Genomic DNA, 21,210 nt, shown 5'->3' on the forward strand with positions numbered 1-21,210 from the left:
CACCGCCCGGGGGGACACGGCAGTGCCACCCCCGCAGCATCCCCAGAACCGCGGAGCCCCCGCGCCCCGTCCTTGCCCCGGGGCCGCTCGCCCCAGCTCCGGGGCTCTCCGCGGCCGGACGGGCCGTCGCCGCGCTCGGGGGAAACTTTGGCCCCGCCGACCTCCTCCTCCCCCGGCCCCGCGCCCGCGCCACCCCCGCTCCGCGGAGCTGCGGGAGCCGCGCACGGCGGCCCGCGGAGCGGGCGGCGGAGGAAGGAGCGGCGCGGGGAGCAGCAGGGGCAGGGGAGCGGGGCGGCGCGGGGGCGGAGGGAGGGGTTTCTGCGGGGGTGTTGGTTTACCTTGGAGGTTCTGCACTCGGATGTCGCTGATGTGCCCGATGAGCTCCTCGCGCTGGAACCAGTCCCACTCCTGCCCGGCCATAGGGACGCGGGGCCGGGGCCAGGGGGGCGGCGGGAGCCGGCGGCACCGCCACCGCCGCCTTCACCGGCACCGACGGCGGGCGCGGAGCGGAGCGGAGCGGATCGGGCGGGGGGGCGGCCCCTCTCCGCGCCGGCTGCGCCCCGCCCCGCGTCCGTCCCTCCCTCCGCTCCCGCTCGCCGCCTCCCTCCCTCTGCCCGCCCGACCGGGGGCGGCGGAGCGTCGGCGCTGGCGCGGGGCGGAGCGGGCCGGGGTCCGGCCGTGCCTCCGCCGCGGGCAGCGCCGCGCCCGCCGCCCCTTCCTCCCCTCAGCGGCGGCCAGGCCCCGCACCGGCCCCGCACCGGCCCCGCGGGGTGCCCGGCACGGCCCGCCCCGGCCACCCCCTCGGGCACAGACGGGGCTGGCCCCGGCGCTGCGGGGACCCCGCGCCCGTCCCCCGTGGAAACGCGTTTATTGCCGGGGTAGGGGCGCCGTGAGCAACGCCGAGCCTGTGCCCGCGTCCTCCTGCCGTACCTGGGGACCGGAGGAGGCTCGTCCCTAGAACAAGTGTCAAGCACTCACGGCAGCAATAGAAGAACAAAAGTATGAGCAGCAGAGGGGTTTTCCTCATGGGGATGAAATCAGTGACACTACACATTAAAAACACTAATAGTTGCATACTGATTTAGTTTGCTCTTGATAGCCTGTTCAGGCTCACAAATTTCCTTCGAGGTGAATTCTCCCATTGACTGTCTTCATAGACAACGTTTTTCATCCAGCTTGGACAGTAATTGTTACCAAGGCCCTTGGGTGTCACTGAAATCTGTTCTCTACAAACCTGATGAACAGCGTGAGCATTTCATTTGCATACGAGGCGTTTCATTGCAATATACCACTATTTGTACCTTTGTGCTAGTAAACAGCAAATTTTGACATGATCAAGTCAGACCAGTATAGCATCAAGACTTAGACTAGCAAAACATGTAAGCAAAATCTACAAAGTTAAATATAAACAAACTGGGATCTAGAAATTGTGGCTCTTTCAAGTCTAAAGTGTTTATGTGATCTCAAGCAAACACTCCACACAACCAGTTGTTTCACCCAGCTCAGGAATGCAGCTCTCTTCCCACAGCCTCCACTGGTGATTTTGCCATTACGACTCAAAATCAGATGGAGATGGTAGGAAGGCAAAGTCACCCCTTTTAGCATCTAATAAGGATTCGTCACCACTATAACATGCAGCAGTCTGCTATCCCAAAATGCAGTCTCCAAGAGTCTGAGGCAGTCTTCAGCTGTTTACATATCAAGACTGGAAAGTTTTGCACAGGTGTAAGGACATATGAATGCCATGACAAAGAGTTTAGAAACCTGAATATAAGGAGCAGAAAAAATGGCTTGTGGAAAAGAAAAAGTGTCTGAACTCAGATAGATTTGCACAAATCACAATGCCAGGCTTTGCCTTCATTTTACACTGGGAGGACTTGTTTGTTTTTTTTTTCCAGGCATTATCCAAGTGGGCTGAATGCATCAGTACCACATTAGAGGTGGAGCTGGAAACTGAGCAAGTGTGCCTGTGGGAAAAACAGGTGAATGACTTCACAGCATCAGTTGAAATACTGTCTGCCAGAGGCAGCTGGAGATCCCTAATCCACGCTGCAACTTGAAGCAGGGCTACTCCCAGTACCGGATAGGGACAGCTGAGGCTTTGTCCTCATGTATGTGAGCAACCTACAGGAGCTGCGGTGTCATGAGCTCTCTAAATTGCCTTTTCCATTCTGCACTGGCCTGCTTGTGAGACCTCTGAGTGGCCATTTGCTATGGTCAGCACACCAGCCGGACAAAAGGAGGCAGTATGAGATGCTGGCAAATGAATGAGGAGAAGCAAACCAACCTGCAGCCTTCAGCAGTAGAATCATATACTCACAGATTTGGAATTGTGTGGGGTGGAAAAGACCTTTAAGAGCATCAAGCTCAGACATCAAACTAAGTCTCTCAAACTAGCTCTCAGGGCCACCACAGACTCATCCCTAAGTGGCATATCTACAAGTCTGTTAAATACATCCAGGGATAGGAATTCCACCATTTCCCTGGGCAGCCTTTTCCAATGCTTGACAACTCTTTCAGTGAAAAACTTTTCCTTATATCCAATCTAAACCTCCCTGGTACAACTTGGGACTATTTCCTCTTGTCCTATCACCTGTTACTTGTGAGAAGAGCATGGCCCTCACCTGGCTACAATCTCCTTTCAGGTGGTTGTAGAGAGTAATAGGATCCTTCCTGAGCCCTCTTTTCTCCAGGCTAACCCTCCCTCAGCAGCTCCTTACATGACTTGTGCTTCAGACCTGTCACCATCTTCTTTGCCCTTGGCTGGATGTGCTCCAGCTCCACAATCACCTCAATGTCTTCCTTGCAATGAAGGCCCCCAAACTGAAAAGGATTCAAGGTGCAGCTGCACCAGTACCAGGTACAGGAGGACAGTCACTGCCCTGGTCATTCTGGCCACGCTCTTTCTGCTGTAACTTCTCTTTGCCAGCCCCACCTGACCTGGGATGTTATGGCTGTGATTCATTGTTCTTGGAGATTTCCCTAGAACTAATTACTGCCTTCACCTTCCTTATCCTCATGCAAGAGCTGCCGCTCTGCTCAGCTCCACTCTCATGGTGGTTGAGGGAGCAGCCCACGTCACTGGCATTGCCAGGCCTGCCCGGTAGCTGCACTTGACCTGCACAGTCTGGGTCTCAGAGTCAGGCTGGGTTTAAGATGTAAATGATTAACACTGTGGGCACAGAGAAGTTAAAACTTCCGCTTAGAGAGAGGAAAAAGGCATTAAACCATTCTTACTGGAGAAAACACCTGCTCTGTGTTGCCCTGTACTCTGAAGGCACAATAGCAGAGGCTGGTGTGGTCAAGCAGCAGCACAGGCTGGGGCTGTCAGTTCTGCCTGTGCCAGTGGAGGCAAAACCATCAGCAGAGTAGCCTGCCCTTCTCTTGCCAGCAAGTCAAGCAGGACTTCAACCTGGGATTCAGCCCTTCTGCCAGGTCTGATCACTCCAGTTTCTGTCCCAGCACATCAACCTCATCTTACATTAACACCATGAGGTGCTGTGAATGAAAACCCTGATGCAGTTTCACTTAGCAGATGTACAGCTGTGTACCATGGCAGCAGCCATGTCACCTGCCGTTTGTCCATCCAAGACTTTCAGATGGCTCTCCAGCACCTTCCCCAATCAGCTCTGTGGTTAGCAGAAGCCCTCAGGTGTAGAACATCCTTTGAGGTAATTGTAAAAAACATTGCAATATATGCAGAACCAAGTGCTCCAAAATGGAAAGGTAAGCCTCTAAAATTGTAAGGACATTTAAAATTTGTAAGATAACAGGGCATCCTGTATAAACATTTTTCTTTAAGTTTTTAAGTTCTTCCCTGCAACCTGGGGTCTGTGAATCACCTCAGCAAGAAAGTATGAAATCTGAGATTCTCATATAAAGCTAGAACACCAGATGTTATGTTAGTTGTTGCAAACTCTGTAAAGACATGTGGAAATTATCTGTGAAAATACTGTATGCCTTCTAAGAAGTAACTGATTGTATGCAGTGAGGAGTAGAGAACTTTTCTTAAACAAAAAGTGATTTCAGATTTTATTAACAAAGTCCACTTGCCTTTTGATGTTAAAGGACTATTCTATAACTGAAAAAGCAGGTTAGATTTAATTAAGTCCCTTGGCTCAGACTTGTTACTTAGGGCAATGCTGTAAACACTTGGCAGAGACTCTGAACTATAATAGCGGGTTTATTAAAAAAAGAGTTTGGTCACATATGAGAAGGCAGGGAGTCTGATAGGAAGTTCATGGAGAACCTACCACTCTTCTGCATAGCCTTTATCTTTTTTTTTTTTTTTTTTAGTGTATGCAGAATAAAGATGTTAAAAGCTTTTCATTTCCCATCCTTTGCCTATCTTACCACTGAGTGATTTAATGAGTTGAATTCTCAGTTTGAGAAGAAAATTTACCCTTGAAGGTTGTGTAATAGTAGGGAAAAAGCCATCAAGTTCTGCAGCTCAGCTTTGTGCCTGTCCAGATGGAGGGTACCTTGTGATTCCTGCTAAAATGGCAAGGGAAAGTATCTCACAGAAAGGAAGCTATTTCTGAAATTAAGGAAGACATTTATGCCATTGTAGCTAATTTGCTTTGCCTTTATAAACAGAGTTCTCCATATGAACAGTCATTCTAGGAATGGATTTTTTCTTGCTTTTGTTTAAAATAGTTCTAAACCAGTGGTGACCAGAAAAAAGTGTTGTTTATCTTGCAACAAGTGAAAATATCTTGCATTTCAGTCCAAACCTCAGAGAAGTGTAACTTCCTATCCATGCATGTCTCAGCCATCTATGGCTGCTCTGACCACAGAGCTACAAACACAACTTTCCACTAATCCTTTCTAGATCTTCCTCTGCCCACATTCCCAAAACATCCCTGCTGAGTGCCACAGAGATGGCACTCTGTGAGGTGTTTCTCTCCCCATGACAAGCAGTGTTTCAGGAAAGGTGGTGGGCATTTGGGTCCTGCCCCTGCACTACTGGCATAGTCCTTGAGTCTTTGCATGTTCTTCTGGCTTGTTAAAGGGGCTGCAGAATATGTGAGGATCTCACTCAATTTAACCCTTTTTCTGAAGTCTTACAGGAAGAGGACTGAAAATGGATACTGTCTTACCCTATAGCTGAATGAGAAAAAAGGAGGAAAGTTAAAGTCTCTAACACAGGAAAGTAATCCACGTTCATATTTAACTCTTGTATTTCACAGATATATTACAACAGACCACCTTGAGTGGTCACTCCATTTTAAGGCAATAATCATGCCACTGTAGGTCTCATCAACATTTAATTTTCCTTGCTTAGCCCATATCTGAAATACCAAGAAGGGCGAGCCCAGAGAAAAGACTCATTAGCTCTCCCAGATGAACAGGTAAGCGAAGATTTATTTTCTATTACCCTGTCTGACAGCAGCCACCCCATAGTCTGGCTCCTCTTCCCACACACATGTAAACAATGGGAGGGGTACCATGTAAAACAGACTTTCAAAGCAAAACACCAAAAAAACTCAGGGGAGAAAAGAACAGTCTAATTCAACCAAGTCAAGAGGAGACACTGAGAAAAATGTAATAAGAGGATTAAGCAACCGGAGGAAGTAAGGTCATGTGCAAAAAAAAAAAAAAATCAAGTAAGATATGAAACATAAGTGCTTTATGACTTCTTTAAAGGAAAGGGAGTGTACACTAAAATGTGTGATCTACTTGTCCAACCAAAGTGTGATAACTAGCAATAAATTAATTTATAAAATGTGTATAATCAATAAAATGAATACCAGCTTAGAAATAGGAGTGTTGTGCTCTAGTAGACCCATGTTCCTCTTAGTCATTTTCAGATGGTAAGATAGGAAGAGGAGTGATGGCCCTGCCTCAGTGTACCACTGAGCACATTTACAAACTCTGGTAATGTTGAGCAGCCTCCCTCTGCTGTGTGTCCTCCTTCCTTGACTCCCAGAAGTCCACCACACTGGTGAACCACAGTGATTCACAACAACTGTTGCCACATACTGGCAATAAATAGACTATGGAAATTGCTGGAAGGTCTTTATGTGCTCTGTATAAGTTTCATCACACAGTCCATGATTAATGCCAGGAGTTACAGTGGCTTCTGACTTGGAAGGCGAATTTGTTTTATTTGCTTGTTACCAAGGTAAGGTGGTTTGGACTGACTTAGTAACAAAATACTCTTGGGTATTTTCAAGTCTGGGTCTCTTGGGGTGATGGGGTGGGATCACAGGCACAACTTTCATGTGCTAGTGCTCTAGAGGTGACTTCCTTCTGATTCTTCATCAGGACAGCTGGTGTGGTGGGAGCAAGGCTGTGTGGGTCACTCTCAGTCCACCCTCTGTTGGTTTTTCATTTTCTTTGGTAAGTGTGGTTCATTTTAAAGTGTGATTTACTGAGAACATATGTGCTTTATCTGACAGAGGCAATAGGAAAGGCTGTTCTCTGGCCTTCAGGCTGGTTTTCTTACATTCAGTTTGGTTTTCTGCTGTTCTTTCATGCAGATGAAAGTTGGAAGAAAAGGAGAGTAGTTATGTAAAACTCATTTGAATATTATGTACTTGTGGAGCTGATTTCTTTCTGTTGCCATGAGCCTTTCATTCAAAATCTCCCCTTCCTAGGGCAAAATCCTTCCTTGATTCAGAGAGGACTTGACACAGAAAAAGTTCCATCTAGTTTTTGGAAACTTGTTTGTTATTTTTTCCCTTTATTCTTCTTCTATTTTTCTTCTGTTTCTGATGGATGCGGGATGCAGTTGTCTCATCCATGTGACAGTATTGTGTAATTCTGCCCCTTTGAGCCTGACTTGCTCTCATTCATCTGTGACCAGCTGAATTCAGGACCTTCAGATTCCCTTCTGTGTGCTTCAGCACACTGTGAAGATTTCTTTCCCCAGTAGATCCTGAACAAAGGTTGCAATGTTTACCAGTAAAGGGATCAATTTTCTAGCTCTAGATGTTGAATGGCACCCTATAGGCCAGGGAAAACACCAAAGAAGCAAAGCTTTCACCTTGAGAGCATCTGAGCATCTCCTGGGAGCTTCCGTCTCTTCAGAACCTGCTCCCATAACATGAGTTTCATGGGTTCATTCTGTCTGATCTCCATGCAAAGGTAGAGATGCCAGCCTGGTGCAAGCAGTGCCTTAAACAGTAACCCAGGAAACAGAGGGGCCAGTTCTGTGTCAGGGCTTACTGCATGGAAGGAGAGAGGGACAACAACCTGTGTCTTGTTGTGTGGATGTCTCTGCAGGTGATGATGGTGGGTCCTGCAGAGCAGTGTCAGCTGGTGAAGTGGTGCAGGAAGAAGCAATCCAGCTGAAGGTTGCTCAGGGGTGGCCATCCCTGTGCTCAGCTTTGAGTCACCCTGGCCTGCCTAGCTACCTTCTTCTGCCTCAATTATCTTGGTAGAGAAACTTGTGGTACAATCATTGTATACCCCAGAGATACAAGTCAAGGCCTCTGTGATAGTACTCACTGGCAAAGACTGTTTCTGGACATAACTACAAATATTTAATACGGGGTAAATTATGGATCAGCTTTCTCCAACACCAACTAGAATGCTTCAAGTAAAAATGGAGATTGCTTGGTCTGTTTTTTTTTTTTTTTTTACCCCATTGATATTAGGATTGGAAGCAGGGCAGCAGCTAATTAGTAGTGTTCAAGCACTGCAGTTGCAGTTGCTGTATAAACAATGCTAACATTGCTGACTTTTATGCACAGCTTTCCATCTGCGTATTTCAAATCTCTTGTATATAACAATTTTCTGTAATTTCCTTGCATAACCTGTCTGAAACAAAATCTACAAGCCCTGAAATAATATTTGGTATTATGGAAAACAACCAGTATATTTTTGCAATAAAATGTTTGTGGAGGAATGAATTATGTGTGATCTATTCTGCGTACTTCACCATAGTAACAAAATGAATTGGTTTCTTAGAAGCCAGCAAGCAAGAAGGCTTCTTTTGAACTGCCTGACCTCTTTCACAGCACTGAAGATGTCAAATATTCTTCAAATGCAACATTCAGCTAAACTGCCTGTCAATGCAGCACCCTTCCAAAGCAATTCCACCTTTTCCTATTTGTTTGTTCCTGCCTGAAGAAGAGGTTTCAATTTTACATCCAATGTCATGTCAGTTTGATTGTGAAAGAGATGTGAGAAGAGCTTCCTTCCCTGACCTTCCCAAACAATATTAGCTTGGAAAGTAACAGAGATATATAAATGCTTCAAATGGAGGAGCTGTATCCTGTAGCTGATAAATAAATTGATAATTTTTTGGGTAAGAAATGGAAGACTCCGATGCATAACCTGCCAGACGGAGGCTTTTGCAGTATGAGACGCACTCACTAATGATTCCAAGCTCTTTCAGAGCAGGCATTTTCAAACCTTACTTATATTTCACTGAATATTTAATGTCACAGTTCTGCCAGAAGCCTCCGAAAATAAGGAGAATTAAAACCCATCAGTCATTCCTTAGCAGAAGGAAGTTGATGATTTAGAAAGTTTCTCTTTATCATGTTTCAAAGTGTGACCTTGAGGAGTGCTAGGAATGTCCTTGTGGTGCCTGTAGAGGCAGTTTAGAAGTCATGGTTGGTGGTATTTCACCTGAGCTCAGTTAACTGCAAGCATCTGTCAGGGTTTGTCATCCTCTAACCAATATGCCCTTAAAGACTAATCACCTTAAAAGTCATGTCAGAGATCACACAGTGGAGTCTTTGTTTAAGCAGGTTTTGATGTCCTTGCTTGGCTGTGGTCAGCAGGGCCCTCAGTGTTGGTTTCAAGAGCAACACCCCAGACAGAAAGGATTTCTAGTGAGAGGGGGCTGCCCACTTCCTTCTGATCTGTTCATTTTCCAAATCAAACTCTGAATTTCAAACCCATCCTTTAAGCAGAAGAATCTGGAGAGAGAACAACAGCAATATCTTGTGGGTATCAAGTACCAAAAAGAACTTTCTGTGCTCAATTTGTAGGTGTTTGTGTGTGCATGAACTTGAAATGCAGGCTGAAATGACAACTTGCCCATGGTTCAATATGGGAATTTCAGTAATGTTGCCTTTCCCCATGCCCAACCTCCCTCTGTATCACCCAGTCCTTCTGTATCAGAGAGTTAGGTTGAGGGGAAAAAAAAAGGGATGGATTTGTATGTACTTATGCATTGTTTCCCCTGTTATAATAAGTTCTTTGCAAAAATGAACAACAGTTAACAAGGAAGGCAAAAGTATGAGGCATCCTCACTTAAGTCAGCTTTGATGGAAATGTTTGTGCTTTGCTTCTGAGAGACTTAAGGAGTACATCTATTTATGTTGCAGCTCCCTTGACTTGAACTGGCAGATGATCATAGATACCACAGTACAAAATTCAGCTGGTCTAATTTGAGAAAAAATTTTGGAGATTGAAAATACCCTCAATTCTCCCCTTCAAAGAGACCAGAAAAGGCATTTGGTGCAATCTCCTACCTCGCAAAACCAACACAGTTGCAGGTGATGGGTTTGAATGCAAGTCCCAACAGCAATTTTTATCTCCAGTACTGCAGAACTGTTGAGATAAAAATCTGACAAATTTCCAAATTTTGTTAAGCTCTCGTAATACTGCCAAAAGGGACAAAACTTGAAAATCAAAGATTTTCTTTCTCATGTTTTTATACAAGTCAATGGCTTATCCCATTTGATCCAAAAAACTTTTATGGGAGCATTTTGATATTCCATGATGAGGTAAAAGTGTGACCACATGTAGGCATGCTGGAGAGCTCTGCCTTTTGTATTCAGTGATTTTTACCAGCATTTACAAATCTTGTTGCGTTTTATTGCACAACTGATTTTAAAATATGTATATATGTACATATGTCCAGGAACTCTTTCCTATGATCATTGGTGAGAAACATCCCTGAAGTGTTTGATGAAGAGACAAACTGTTCAGGGCTCTTCACACACACACACACAGTTAATTTCCTTCTTAAGAAGAAAACACCCGGCCTTGAGGGGTTTTAAAATGCACTGGGGACAAGAAAGACAAAAACCAATGGCCAGAAGCTGGAGCCAAGATGAATCCAAATGAGGAGATTTTAATAGTGAGTCAGTCATCCAGAGAAATGACGATTTGCCAACTCATAATGTCTTCAGAGAGAGAGCGTGCCTTTCTAGAAGATGTGCCATACTAACAGTACAGTTTATTCAAAAGTGGGTTAATTGTGTGAAGTATAATGACTTGTAAAATAAAAGCTGTATAAGAGGATCTGCCTAATGGTCCTTTGCCTTTAGTTTTGTGGGGTTTATCTTAATAGACTATTGCTTTTCTTTTCGTTTTTCCAGCTCTTGCACAGAGTAGGTCAAAGTATTTTAATTCCATTCCTTACAGATTTCTACCTTGGAAAATGAAGCCATTGAGCAAAGCAAAAGTCATAATAGCAACTGTGAAGTGATAACAGTTAGCAGTTAGTGCTCAGCCACTGAGAACTAATTCACTCATTCACAAAGCTACAAAGCTGCCGTCAGACGGCTTTTTTTTTTTTTTTGTCGCTATCAAACAGATTGTGATTAGATCCACTGACAAAGGTGAATGGTTTGATAGTCATAATTTAATCCTCTTCTATCAATTCAGCACGAGTCACTAAATTATACAGTCCATTTTTGCGAGGTTATCCTGAATTTATAGTCAATACAGCAAACATTTGAAAATGAATGTTGCTAGATGGTTGTTACAGCACAGTTCATACCCATGTGTGTACCTAACTGGAATGGCCTTTCTGCCAAAGGTGTGTATAAAATTATCGTGTATGTACCTGTATATACACATGTATGGAATTAATAAATATGGGAGTAAACAGAAGAGTGTTGTTGGTGGAACATGAGCATGTGAATGTCTGGTTGGTTCAGCACTATTTCTATGAGTTGCACACATCTGTGCACAAGAAGTGACTGCCTCCTGCTCCTCTTATGTAACTTCATAAAGACTCATAAACATTGACACAATATCTGCAAAGAGAGGATCAGGGAGTCAGTGGGTGCCCTGTTACCAGGTGATACTTGTCAAGAGCTCATCTTCCCCATTCAGGTGTGTTCTGAGAGTTAAAACACAAGTCGTGACACACTTACAGAATGTTATCAGCATCATCAATGTAGAGCACCTGAATTTGAAAAGTCTGGATATTAGTTTGGCTTTGGCTGTGACTTAGGGTATACATGATCATATGTAAATCACTTTATTTCTCTGAATTCGTATTGTTTTATTTATGTATGGATGATCTTGGTTTACTATGCCCTACTTTTCCCAGCTCTTGTGAACTGCTACACTCGTGTGTCTTCATGTGGAGGTAGTTTCAGGAAAGGTATGTGGTTTCATTATTCCCTGTATTAATAGAAAGCAATGCCTGTATTTTGGCTGGTAAAAGTGAAGCAATAGTGATCCGAGTTTTTATTTGTGCCTATTTTAAGGTAGGGTATCAGACATACCCATGTTCTTTTATGTCTTTTATGCTCTTTTATGTCTTCTTTTTGAGTATCTCAGTCGGTACTGCATATGCTTAACCCCTCTGTGATCACCAGGAATGGTTCCAAAGTTCTTAACCTAAGGCTGTTAGTGTAGGGAAATGTGTAATCTCCCCAGATTATGGAAAGCACCAGAAATTCTCGGATTTCTTCTTACTGATGTTGCAAAAGATATTTGCTTTAAAGTCCTTTTCCGTGCCAGAAAGAAAATTTGGGGGAGAGATGAAGTATAGTTTTGCTCTAACAGTATTGGAAGAAACCTAAGAAAACGTGTTCCAGTTGTATCCTAGAGGTGAAAGGGCCAATCAAACAAACAATCAAAGTAAGTAGTGCTTACTGCTTTGAGACATCTCATAATTTCTGAGTTGATTTCAATTATTTTTGAACAACTGCAGGCACAAGGATGCTCTGCCTTTCCTAAATAGATGATGTATCAGTTTTAGATCAGTTCCCAGCTGATAGGGAAAGGATTGCAATCTGCTTAATAGTACTCTTTCTGCAGACAACTAGACGTCGTTTCTGAGGGAAAAATATTGGGAACACTGCTGTTTCCTGAGACCAAAGGAGACAGCTCTGGAGCCATCGGTTACATCTGGAGCACCATGTCGTGTGTGCAGATTTAACTCCACAACAGCAGCCTTGAGTGCACAGCCACAGCCAGTGTCAGCTCTCACCTCATGCATTTTCTGTGCTGTAAAAGCCGCAGCTTTATTCCCGCCCTGCCCTGGTCCTTAACTTCTGCCAGCGCCTCTTTCTGGGAAAGTTGGAGCAGCAGCACACAATGCACAATATAACACCTCTCTCCCTGTTTCTTCCCACAGACCAGCCATTGAGCACTGGTCAGAAGCCATTAGCACCCAGTTCAAACAATGTAAATTCTATGAGAGCTCATTGTTTTTGTAAAGATCGCATGCAATCTGTTGCCAAGCAGCCTACGCAAATATTTAAAGCCTGCCTCTTTCTTCACACAGTTTAAAAAAACCAAACCAAAACAAAAATAACAAGAGCTTTTACTTTGTAAAGGCTGAGGCGGAATTAACCTCTTCCTGCACAAGTACCAGACACTGACATGATGGAATTATTGACATTCCATGGGGATGATGCTGGAGAGGACTTGACTTGGAGGCTGGCTATATATTTATATTTGCATTGTTATATATCCTGCAAGTACAAGATATGTCTTTCCAATTCCCTCCTTTCTGGAGAGGTAACATTTTTCTGGCTAACCCTAATGTAACTACCCAAGTTCTAAGGATCACTTCCTCATCCCAGTTATCTCCAGGATCCAGGCTCACCTAGGAAGAATAGCCACATTTGATCATGTTTTTCTCTCTCTCTCTGTTCCCACCATCGTTCATATCTAAACACATGCTCAGCTGCTTTGCTGAAATCGTCAGACAGAAACAATGTCCACTCTGTAAAAATCTTATAGGAGTGCCAGCTCTAGATTTCTGTGTAGAAACTTGGAAGTAGACACATATTTAAAAATACTTGTTATTATTTTTACCCCTATCACACTTCAGTCTCACCAATGTGAGTTATCAGGCTAGGTTTTTCTGTCTCTGGGAACAGTGTCCAGGCATGGAGCTGTCTAGTCAGGCAAGAATTATCATCAGTATCACACTGGAGAGACTTCATGAAAAAACAGACCTAGTACAAATATAAGCAATGGCTTGAATCCCAGCAGCACTTTTCCATACGAACAGGCCTTCATACAGTATGTACCTTTGTGTGTGCAACTGCAGTACTCTGAAGGAGTCATTTCCTAGCCAAATTGAAGCCTTTATCAGTGACTCCAGGGTCTGATTGCCAGGGAGACGTCTATGATCTGTGAGGAGTCAGGATTGTGAAGGTAATTAACATGCCCCTGAGATCTGCCTCAGAAGTTTGCCATTCATTCATGCCATATATAGCTATCTCAAAAGAAAAAGATTGTTTTCAGGACATCTTCTGACCACCTCTTTTTTGCACTTGATTTCTGAGGTTCAGTTATTATTCTACTTTTTGAAACCAAAGTTTCATATTCAGAGCAGAATCACATAAATGTGATCTGAGCTACCTGAAGTTGTAAAATTTCATTATACATCTCATGTAAGTTCTAAATCAATTCCTCCAAACTGATTTCAGGATTGCCTGAAACACCATTTAGTAAGTATGGCCTGACCTGTTTTTGCTAGACAAACTTTAAAATTGGTTGGAAAGTATTCCCATTTTAGCAATGACCTTGTTATTTATAACCAGGTCTTGATCCCGTAATATCTATTAATTATAATAATTTTCATCAAAATGTCATTTATCCACATGTTCATAAGGACATAAAATCCTGCAACTTGCCTAACTAAGGCAGAACTGAAAGACTTTATTGTGCTTTCTTATTGTGGCTTTCTATAAAAATGCAAATACCTACAGCTAATGTGCCACGATGGGATTATCAGGGTGGTAACATCAATTATATGCATAACTGTTTTCTGCATCGAGACATTAATGTGTAAAAGCACAAACAATTTTCAAGATTTATCTTACTTTTAAATGTATTTACTGACTGTGATTTACTATATTCCTTCTGTGAGCACTGTTGATCAGTAGACAAGTTTTTCTTTTGTTGCCAGTTTGCTTCACCTGTGGTTCTCATGCATTCCGAATGAGATCTGCAGTACACACAAATGAAATGGATCATTTAAACTCAGAAGAAGCAACTGAAAGTAACCAAGTAGGAGCTATTTAGAATAATTTGGGTTGGAAGTGACCTTTAAAGGTCATCTAGTCCAAATTCCCTGCAATGAGCAGGGACAACTTCAACTAGATCAGGTTGCTCAGAGTCTAGTCCAATTTAGCCTTGAATGCTTCCAGGAATACGGCATCCACCCACCTCTCAGGGCAACCTGTGCCAGTGTTTCCCCACACTCATTGTAAAAAATTTCTTCCTAATAACTAGTCTAAATCTACCTTCTTTTAGTTTGGAACCATTACTCCCTGTCCTATTGCAACAGGCCCTACTAAAAATTTTGTGCCTCACCATAAAGGTCCTTTCTGGCCTTAAAACCTGCACCCCCTTAAGAAATGGCTTGCTCTGCACTCGGGGGAGGAAGACGAATAAATGCCTGTGTGTCTGGTGGCTCATGTGTCGTCTGACCGTCACGGGCAGCATGAGCCGCAGCAAAGCAGCAGGTCTGAGCCTCCGTGGTTGGTACAGAAAATCTCCTTTAATGCCCTCCGTGGCTGGGGGGCTCCGCGGAGCCGCCCGCGGTGCGCGCCGGGCGGGCAGCGCCGATCCCCGGGCACCGCTGAGCCCCGGGCACCGCTGCCCTCTCCTGGCGCCCGCCCGCATCTCGGGATGAGCCCCGGGCTCCGGGATGCTTAAATGGAATGAGGTTTCCTGGCTATAACCCAATTTACAGGTAACTAGAAGGGGGTATGAAAAACTGTGGCAGTAAAGATGGTTTCCGTGCTTCCCTGCCTTATGGCACCAGTCCCACCCCTGCTCCCCTCCCCACCTCCCTGCACTCCCCAGCGGGACATGCCGGGGTGCCCGCCGCCTGCTGTCCTGCACCAAGGAAGGCAGTAAATAGGAGAGCTTTTCATTAGTTAGAGCCCCTTATTTGGGGATTGTGTAAAGCTTATTCCCATTCCTGTAGTTAACCTGAAACCTCTAATACATATGCTGCCAGTCTCAGTGGAAAACAAATCAAGTGTTGAGTGTTGCAATGCTCCACAGAGACATCGGGGAGAATTTGTCAGCCCTGGACCCTAGTGATACACAGGACCTTTTTATTATTTCAACTTTGAGCAGTCATTTGTGACTGAGTCAAGAGAGCATAAAACTGCCACATTTTCCAGGCACTTTGCACAGGCACCTTTGCCTGTACAAGATTCAGGGAACTCGGAGCACGGTGCTGCAGATCGGTCCCTCCTGCTCATCCTCTGAAGAGCAGGACTTCAATTTTTACCATATCTTTTTTTACCACATCTCTCCCTTTTCTCATCTGTCTCCATTCCTGAGGAACTCCTGAGGGTACAAAAATGCTGCACACCTGCAAAACACTCACTGACTTTCTCTCCAGCCAAGCCCATGTTCAAGGTTCCTGCCCTGGCTGAGGCAACTTTCCCTTGCAATACAGGGAATAAAACAAAGAGAGAGAGGAAAGTCCTTCAAGCCTTTCTCTGGTCAGAGATGGAACCACAGGAGGAGGAACAGCCTGAGCATTCAAGAAAGATCAGAGGAGAAAAGGACAAAAATTTCAAATGTGGTACATGGCTCTTGCAAACATTTTGCAGTGCTAACCTGATGAGTGGTAAAAGAAGTGTTCTCCATTCCCTCTGTTTTTATTTTCCTTCTCAGGAAACTTTGCATAGCTGGAGAAGGAAAAGAAAAATAACTGTCTTAGATATTATTTCAGTACTTTAATTTCTGTTTCAATGAATCCAATTTATTAGCAGCAGTACCTGAGATTATACTCACCAAACAAATTCTCAAAGGAAGCCTCACCATCTAGGTGTATTTTTCATTATACAATAAACTCTGAACTCCACCAAAGGTGTTTTCTCGTAATGTTAAACTCAGTGCCTGACAATTATTGTCCAGCTCCATTTGGTGCCAGAAGTGCATTCAGAGGAGAAGTAATAAATCCTTTCATGCTGTTTAATAAAACGAGAAAATGTGTTGCTCACACTTGGATGCTGGACTTTATTACACAAACACAGCTAAAAAAATAAATGGAGTATTTCCTGTTTAGAAGTGCCTACAAGTCACATGATGTTGATTTTCTCCAGGTGTTGCAACTCTAAATGAAATTTTCACTTAAGTTATTCTTAAAGAAGTGAGTTATTTCAAAATGCAATAATCAACATGTTGTTAAAGGTGCAAAAACCATTGTAAAAACCCCCAAAACATTCAATGTGCTGTAATGAAATTAGATGTGGAACATTGCGGTTGCCAAATTATTCAAGATATTTGTGAGACACTTTGCCATTCACTTGAGTGCTTTTTTGAGTTTCTACTGAGAGAAAAAAAAAAGGCAAGGAAAAATCCTATGAAGTCTGAGAAACCCTTTCATCTCCTCCTGATTTTGCCTCTTTTTAGGGAGCTGAGGCTATTCTCTGCTCTGATGGCCTGGTCTTGGTTAGAGGTGCCACTGCCATTGTAAAGTAAATAATGTCTGATGTAAATAAATATCTTCATCAAGGTGAAAGTGCTAAGTGAAAATCACTCCTTAAGCAGGATCGGTGAATCCTTCAGTTTTGGATATGTTCCATACTGCTCATACACAATCCATGTGAACCTCATCCAGTGATCCTTTGAAGAATGTGATGAATATCTGTCATACATGCCGTATTCCTCCTCTTCCTTGCCTTCCATTTACAGGCTTGTGTGGGCGAGTCTCTCCCCTTTGGGGACTTGGTGGGGGGCATTTAGAGGTGCTCAATAGTCTGTATTTCTGTGGGAGACGTGCAGCAAGAAGCACTGAGCATAAGGATGGGTCCCAGCGTTTTGCTGGAATTCCTCCCACAACTTCTGAAAAACCACCTGAATGGAGACCCCTGCCCAGAGTAGCTTTATGCACAATGTAAATTCCCTGCACACCTGAGAAGGATGGATCTCACCCCAAAACTTGAGGGATATCTAGACAAATTCTGAGCTCCAACCATTTGTTATTCCCATCCACAATAATTTTTTGATATTCCATTAAATGAACTTAGCTTTTCCTCTTGTATTTAGGAGCTGAAGTTTTATCTCCCTTCTGTTAATCTCTTGCTCAAATCTTTCCCAGTTTAAAATGGCTGAGCACAGTTACACCACTGGGGTTAATTACTCTGGTTGGTGTTTCTTACAGAAAAAAGCAGATCTCTATAATTGGGTGGCTCATGCCTTTTCTGTAGACTAGCATTGACCTGAATATCCATAACAGGCACTGACATTGCCTGCACTGACTATAAATGTCAACTAACAACATCTCCTTAGATATCATCCAAAAAGCTCTTGTACCTGAAAGAATGACTCAAACAGCCACGATTTCATGCACAATAAAACAGGTCAGAAGTGATTGCAAATACTTTCCAGATGACACAACCTTTATAACAGGCTCTCAGAGCAAACAGAGTTTCCTTACCTTGACCAGCTGATGGCTCTGCAGCCACCAAAAGAGGTTGGATCACCCTGCCCCAACACCCTTCCATTTTGCGAGACAGCACCTGCAGTCATGTGAGTCAAGGAACACACCCATCTGAAAATTATTGGGTGTTTTGGAGGATTGTTTTTTGTCCAGATCAGTTTGCTGATCCAGTTGGCCAAACAGTCTGGTTGGTTGCTGTGCTGGGGAAACGTGGCAGAGAGAAGAGGTGGGACTTGCCTTTTGAACAGCAGTGCAGTCATTAGAAGGCTGGAAGGGCTTGTGAAACCATCTCATAGGGTTTTGCAAGCCTATTGTGGCATGCATCTCCCTGGGGTCATTTTCTCCCAGAGGCCCCAGTTCAACATTGCAGTTAAATGTCTGAATTTCAAGCTCATGAGTAGTTCCCAAGGCGTTTCATATTTAATTTCAATTTAATTGTAGTCTTAACTTAGATTTAATGATAAGCATAGATTTACTCGTATGTGCAGAGGTAGGTATGCGTTCATGTCCTTCTCAGGAGGAATATCACAATTGCATGTATGGAAAGTAATTGATTTTTCCTAATGGGTGAATTTATGAAGTTATTTGGCTCATTAGTTGAGAGCTGATTTATTCACTCTTTTTCTTTATTGACAGCAGCAAGTTTCCTACCACCTGAGTGTAACTCCAGGACTCAGAACTTTCCACTCAACTCCCTCTGCAGATTTAGTCAAACTCTCTCTTATCAGAGTTGGTCTTACAAGAGGGTTTTTGTTGCTTAAAAATTTCCAAACTCAGCAGGATCAAATGTAGGCTTTTAAATCTGCATTTGAGCTCCTCCATACACTTTGGGGGCTGTGAGCTTCCCACGTCATCTCCAGTGAGAGAAAAAAAAAAAAAACCCAAACCCAAAACCCTCTGAGTCTCTCCTGTGGCTGTGGGAAGTAGAAGGACCACTCTGCAGCAGTTCTTTTTCCTGTTGGGCAGAGGGTCACAGCACAAAGCAGAGAACATCTCTGTAACATTGTGAGGTCAGATGAGCACAAGTGACGTGGGGAACAGTGATAATAATAGAAAAAGACAGGTGAAAATAGTTGGGATTTAAAAGGGATTTCAAAGACACTCCAGGAATACTAAATATTGGTATTACACAATTAAGTGAAACCTTCTGCTGGTCTAAAATATATATTTAAAAAATCGGTCTGTCTGAGCTGAAGTGTGATGCCATGCTGCTTACATTATATATGAATAGTAATTGGAAACAGGACATCTGCAGAAATCAACCATTAGCTATTGAGCACTAAAATCTCTAATTGAGTTTGTAAGCCCTTAATGGCACAGTTAACCTTAAACATAGCTCAATGCACGCAGTACCTGGTTAACACTGGTTAATAACTCTAACAGCCGATAATATTTCACACCCATGAGAGCACCAGATTAGCAAGAGACTTGGTGGAATGAGCTCAGCTTGCCGCTCTTTTGGACCCAGACATAACAGCTTAACCTTTCTGAGCTTAACCTTTCTGCTGTAACTGGTCTTTTTGGGCTTTCTCCCTTCCAGACCTGCGCGTGATGAGAGCACCCCTGCACGTGTGGCTTGGTGAACTGCAGACACTGCTGTGTCCTTGGAGCACTTCGTGGCATAGCAGGAGATGGAAGCTGCATGGAAATGATGGATAAATCCACCTCAGGTGGGCTGGAAGAAGTACCTATAACTTGAAGTGTCTTTGAAAGGGAGCAACACTGTAAATTACACAAGAAGGGCAAATTCTACTCCAAAGTATCAATGAGAACTGGAGAGATCAAAGTTGTGAGGAACAACTCACTACATGCTTGGCTGGGGATTCAAACATAAATCTTAATCCCACATCCTCTACCATTAAACCCTGTGCCCAGGAAATCCTAGGACTGTGCAGCACAAGCAGACCAGCTCAGGAAGGACAATTTCAAAAGTGTGGGTGGTTTAAAATGATTGGTGCAAGGGGCAGAGCCGACAAGCAGGTGGAAGAAGTGTTACTGGAAAAGCACATAATTCTTGGTCAGCAATGAAAAGTAAACTTGACAAGTGGGTCCAAAGCACTGTCAGCTTTAGGTGTCCTAATTGTAATAAACCCCCCTTTGTTACTGATAACTTCCAGCACATCTATAAGCGAATTAATTCTACCGCTGTTCCAGAAGAAGCATGTGTGTATATATATATATATATATGTATATATATGTATATGTGTATATGTGTATATGTGTATATGTATATGTATATGTATATGTATATGTATATGTATATGTATATGTATATGTATGTATACATACACACATATGTATCTATCTATCTGTCTATCTATCTATCTATCTATGTATTTATGTATATTTTTTGTTTAAGAAGCAAAACCCCTAAATGTGGATTGAATAAATTTTGTGAAGACACACAGGAATCTCCGCTGCAGACCTGTGTTATTATGTGTGCCACGGCTCCTCTGGGGCTGGCATTTACCTGGAGAAAACCAGGTGAGGTCTGCACCGTGGGTTGTCCTGAGGGCATCCCTGCAGAGCCCAGGCAGAACTGCCAAAGGCTGCCCTCGCCCACTGATGGTAGAACGAGGGGCAGTGCAGAAAAGTGTCTGTGGTCACCTGGCCCTTTCCTGTCCCGTCCTGCCCTGTGCTGTGCTGTCCTGTCCCCCGTGCTCCCTGGGCAGCGGGGCAGCCGCGGCACAGCCCGACATCGCAGCTCTTGCTTCACCTTTCCACGGGACCTGCTCTTTTATGGCTGAGACCTGCAGCGGGTGGCTGAAGCCAGGAAATGAAAATCACCTTCTTTTCTCAATTTACTCACCTTAAAAAATCGTGCTTGTTCTTACGAACCCTTCTTTTATATAATTTTCATTAACTGTACTTAACATGACAATGACTTTGACGATAATTGCCCGTTTTTCTGGCTGCTTTTGCAGTATATGAAAATTCACAATAAGCAGGTGCAGCTTGAACCTTTGAGCTAGCAGATGCCTCTGAAAACAATTTGTCCTGTGCACTTATGATAGAAATTCTCTAGCATTTTTTGTACTTACCAAAAAAGTTTTGCTGACCAAGATAAATAAAACAAAAACCGTAGCTCCGTGCAATGTGGGGTTTGGATTTAAAGTAAATCTTTCTCCCATGCAGAGATTTAGCCCCTCCGAGGCTGCTGTTTTGTCACCTTTTACAGCCTTGTCTCCTAGGTACCCTCAGAGTTTACTGCAGCTGACATGGCTTCCTGTGGACTTTCGCCTACACACTGCCCTTAGGTACCTGCAGGAGTTGATCACTTTGCAGCCATTACCCTTTTCCTATTTTCCCATGTGTTTTTACGGCAACTTGTGGTGATTTTCTAGACTAGTTGGGGTATCTGGGGCTTCTTTGTGCCTTTGTTAGATGTTTTGTTTTTCTTTCTTTTTCCCCAATGGCAGTCATTTTATTACATCCCGGCCTGTGTCTCCAGGCCTCATGCTCTGGGATTCTTGTTTGGTTTTCTCATGGAGCAGCCCTTTTCCCTTACTATTTCCCTGATGCCTTGTATTGCATTTTTATTACAGCAGAGGCTGTGTCTACAGGTCCTTCAGGCTATTTGTTCTGAGACTTTTATTGGATTCTCAATAAATATGTTTGCCATTGGGGGTCCTTAGCTGGTT

General features: G+C 43.7%; 1 protein-coding gene and 2 long non-coding RNA genes across 4 annotated transcripts in view; 2 read left to right on the top strand and 1 right to left on the bottom strand.

Moving 5' to 3' along the window:
- The window catches only part of CLMN (calmin), a 75,334-nt gene extending 74,762 nt beyond the window's left edge, over positions 1-572 (bottom strand). For both annotated transcript variants that reach the window (XM_066188742.1, XM_066188741.1), the window contains exon 1: positions 339-572. In XM_066188742.1, the coding sequence (XP_066044839.1) occupies positions 339-420 (82 nt within the window). In that variant the 5' untranslated portion in view covers positions 421-572. The remainder of the gene's footprint in view (positions 1-338) is intronic.
- A 5,486-nt stretch (positions 573-6,058) lies between these two features.
- Positions 6,059-6,393, top strand: LOC136291808 (uncharacterized). Its single transcript, XR_010721741.1, has 2 exons — positions 6,059-6,124; positions 6,268-6,393. It is a non-coding gene; the product is annotated as an uncharacterized lncRNA (long non-coding RNA).
- Positions 6,394-11,078: 4,685 nt separating this feature from the next.
- Positions 11,079-12,998, top strand: LOC136291809 (uncharacterized). The gene is made up of 3 exons (XR_010721742.1): positions 11,079-11,147; positions 11,246-11,299; positions 11,962-12,998. It is a non-coding gene; the product is annotated as an uncharacterized lncRNA (long non-coding RNA).
- The last annotated feature ends 8,212 nt before the right edge of the window (positions 12,999-21,210 follow it).

The sequence above is a fragment of the Chamaea fasciata genome, unplaced genomic scaffold, assembly GCF_029207755.1.
Source record: "Chamaea fasciata isolate MVZ Bird 193981 ecotype frontalis unplaced genomic scaffold, bChaFas1.0.hap1 SCAF_7, whole genome shotgun sequence".
Lineage (NCBI taxonomy): Eukaryota > Metazoa > Chordata > Aves > Passeriformes > Sylviidae > Chamaea > Chamaea fasciata.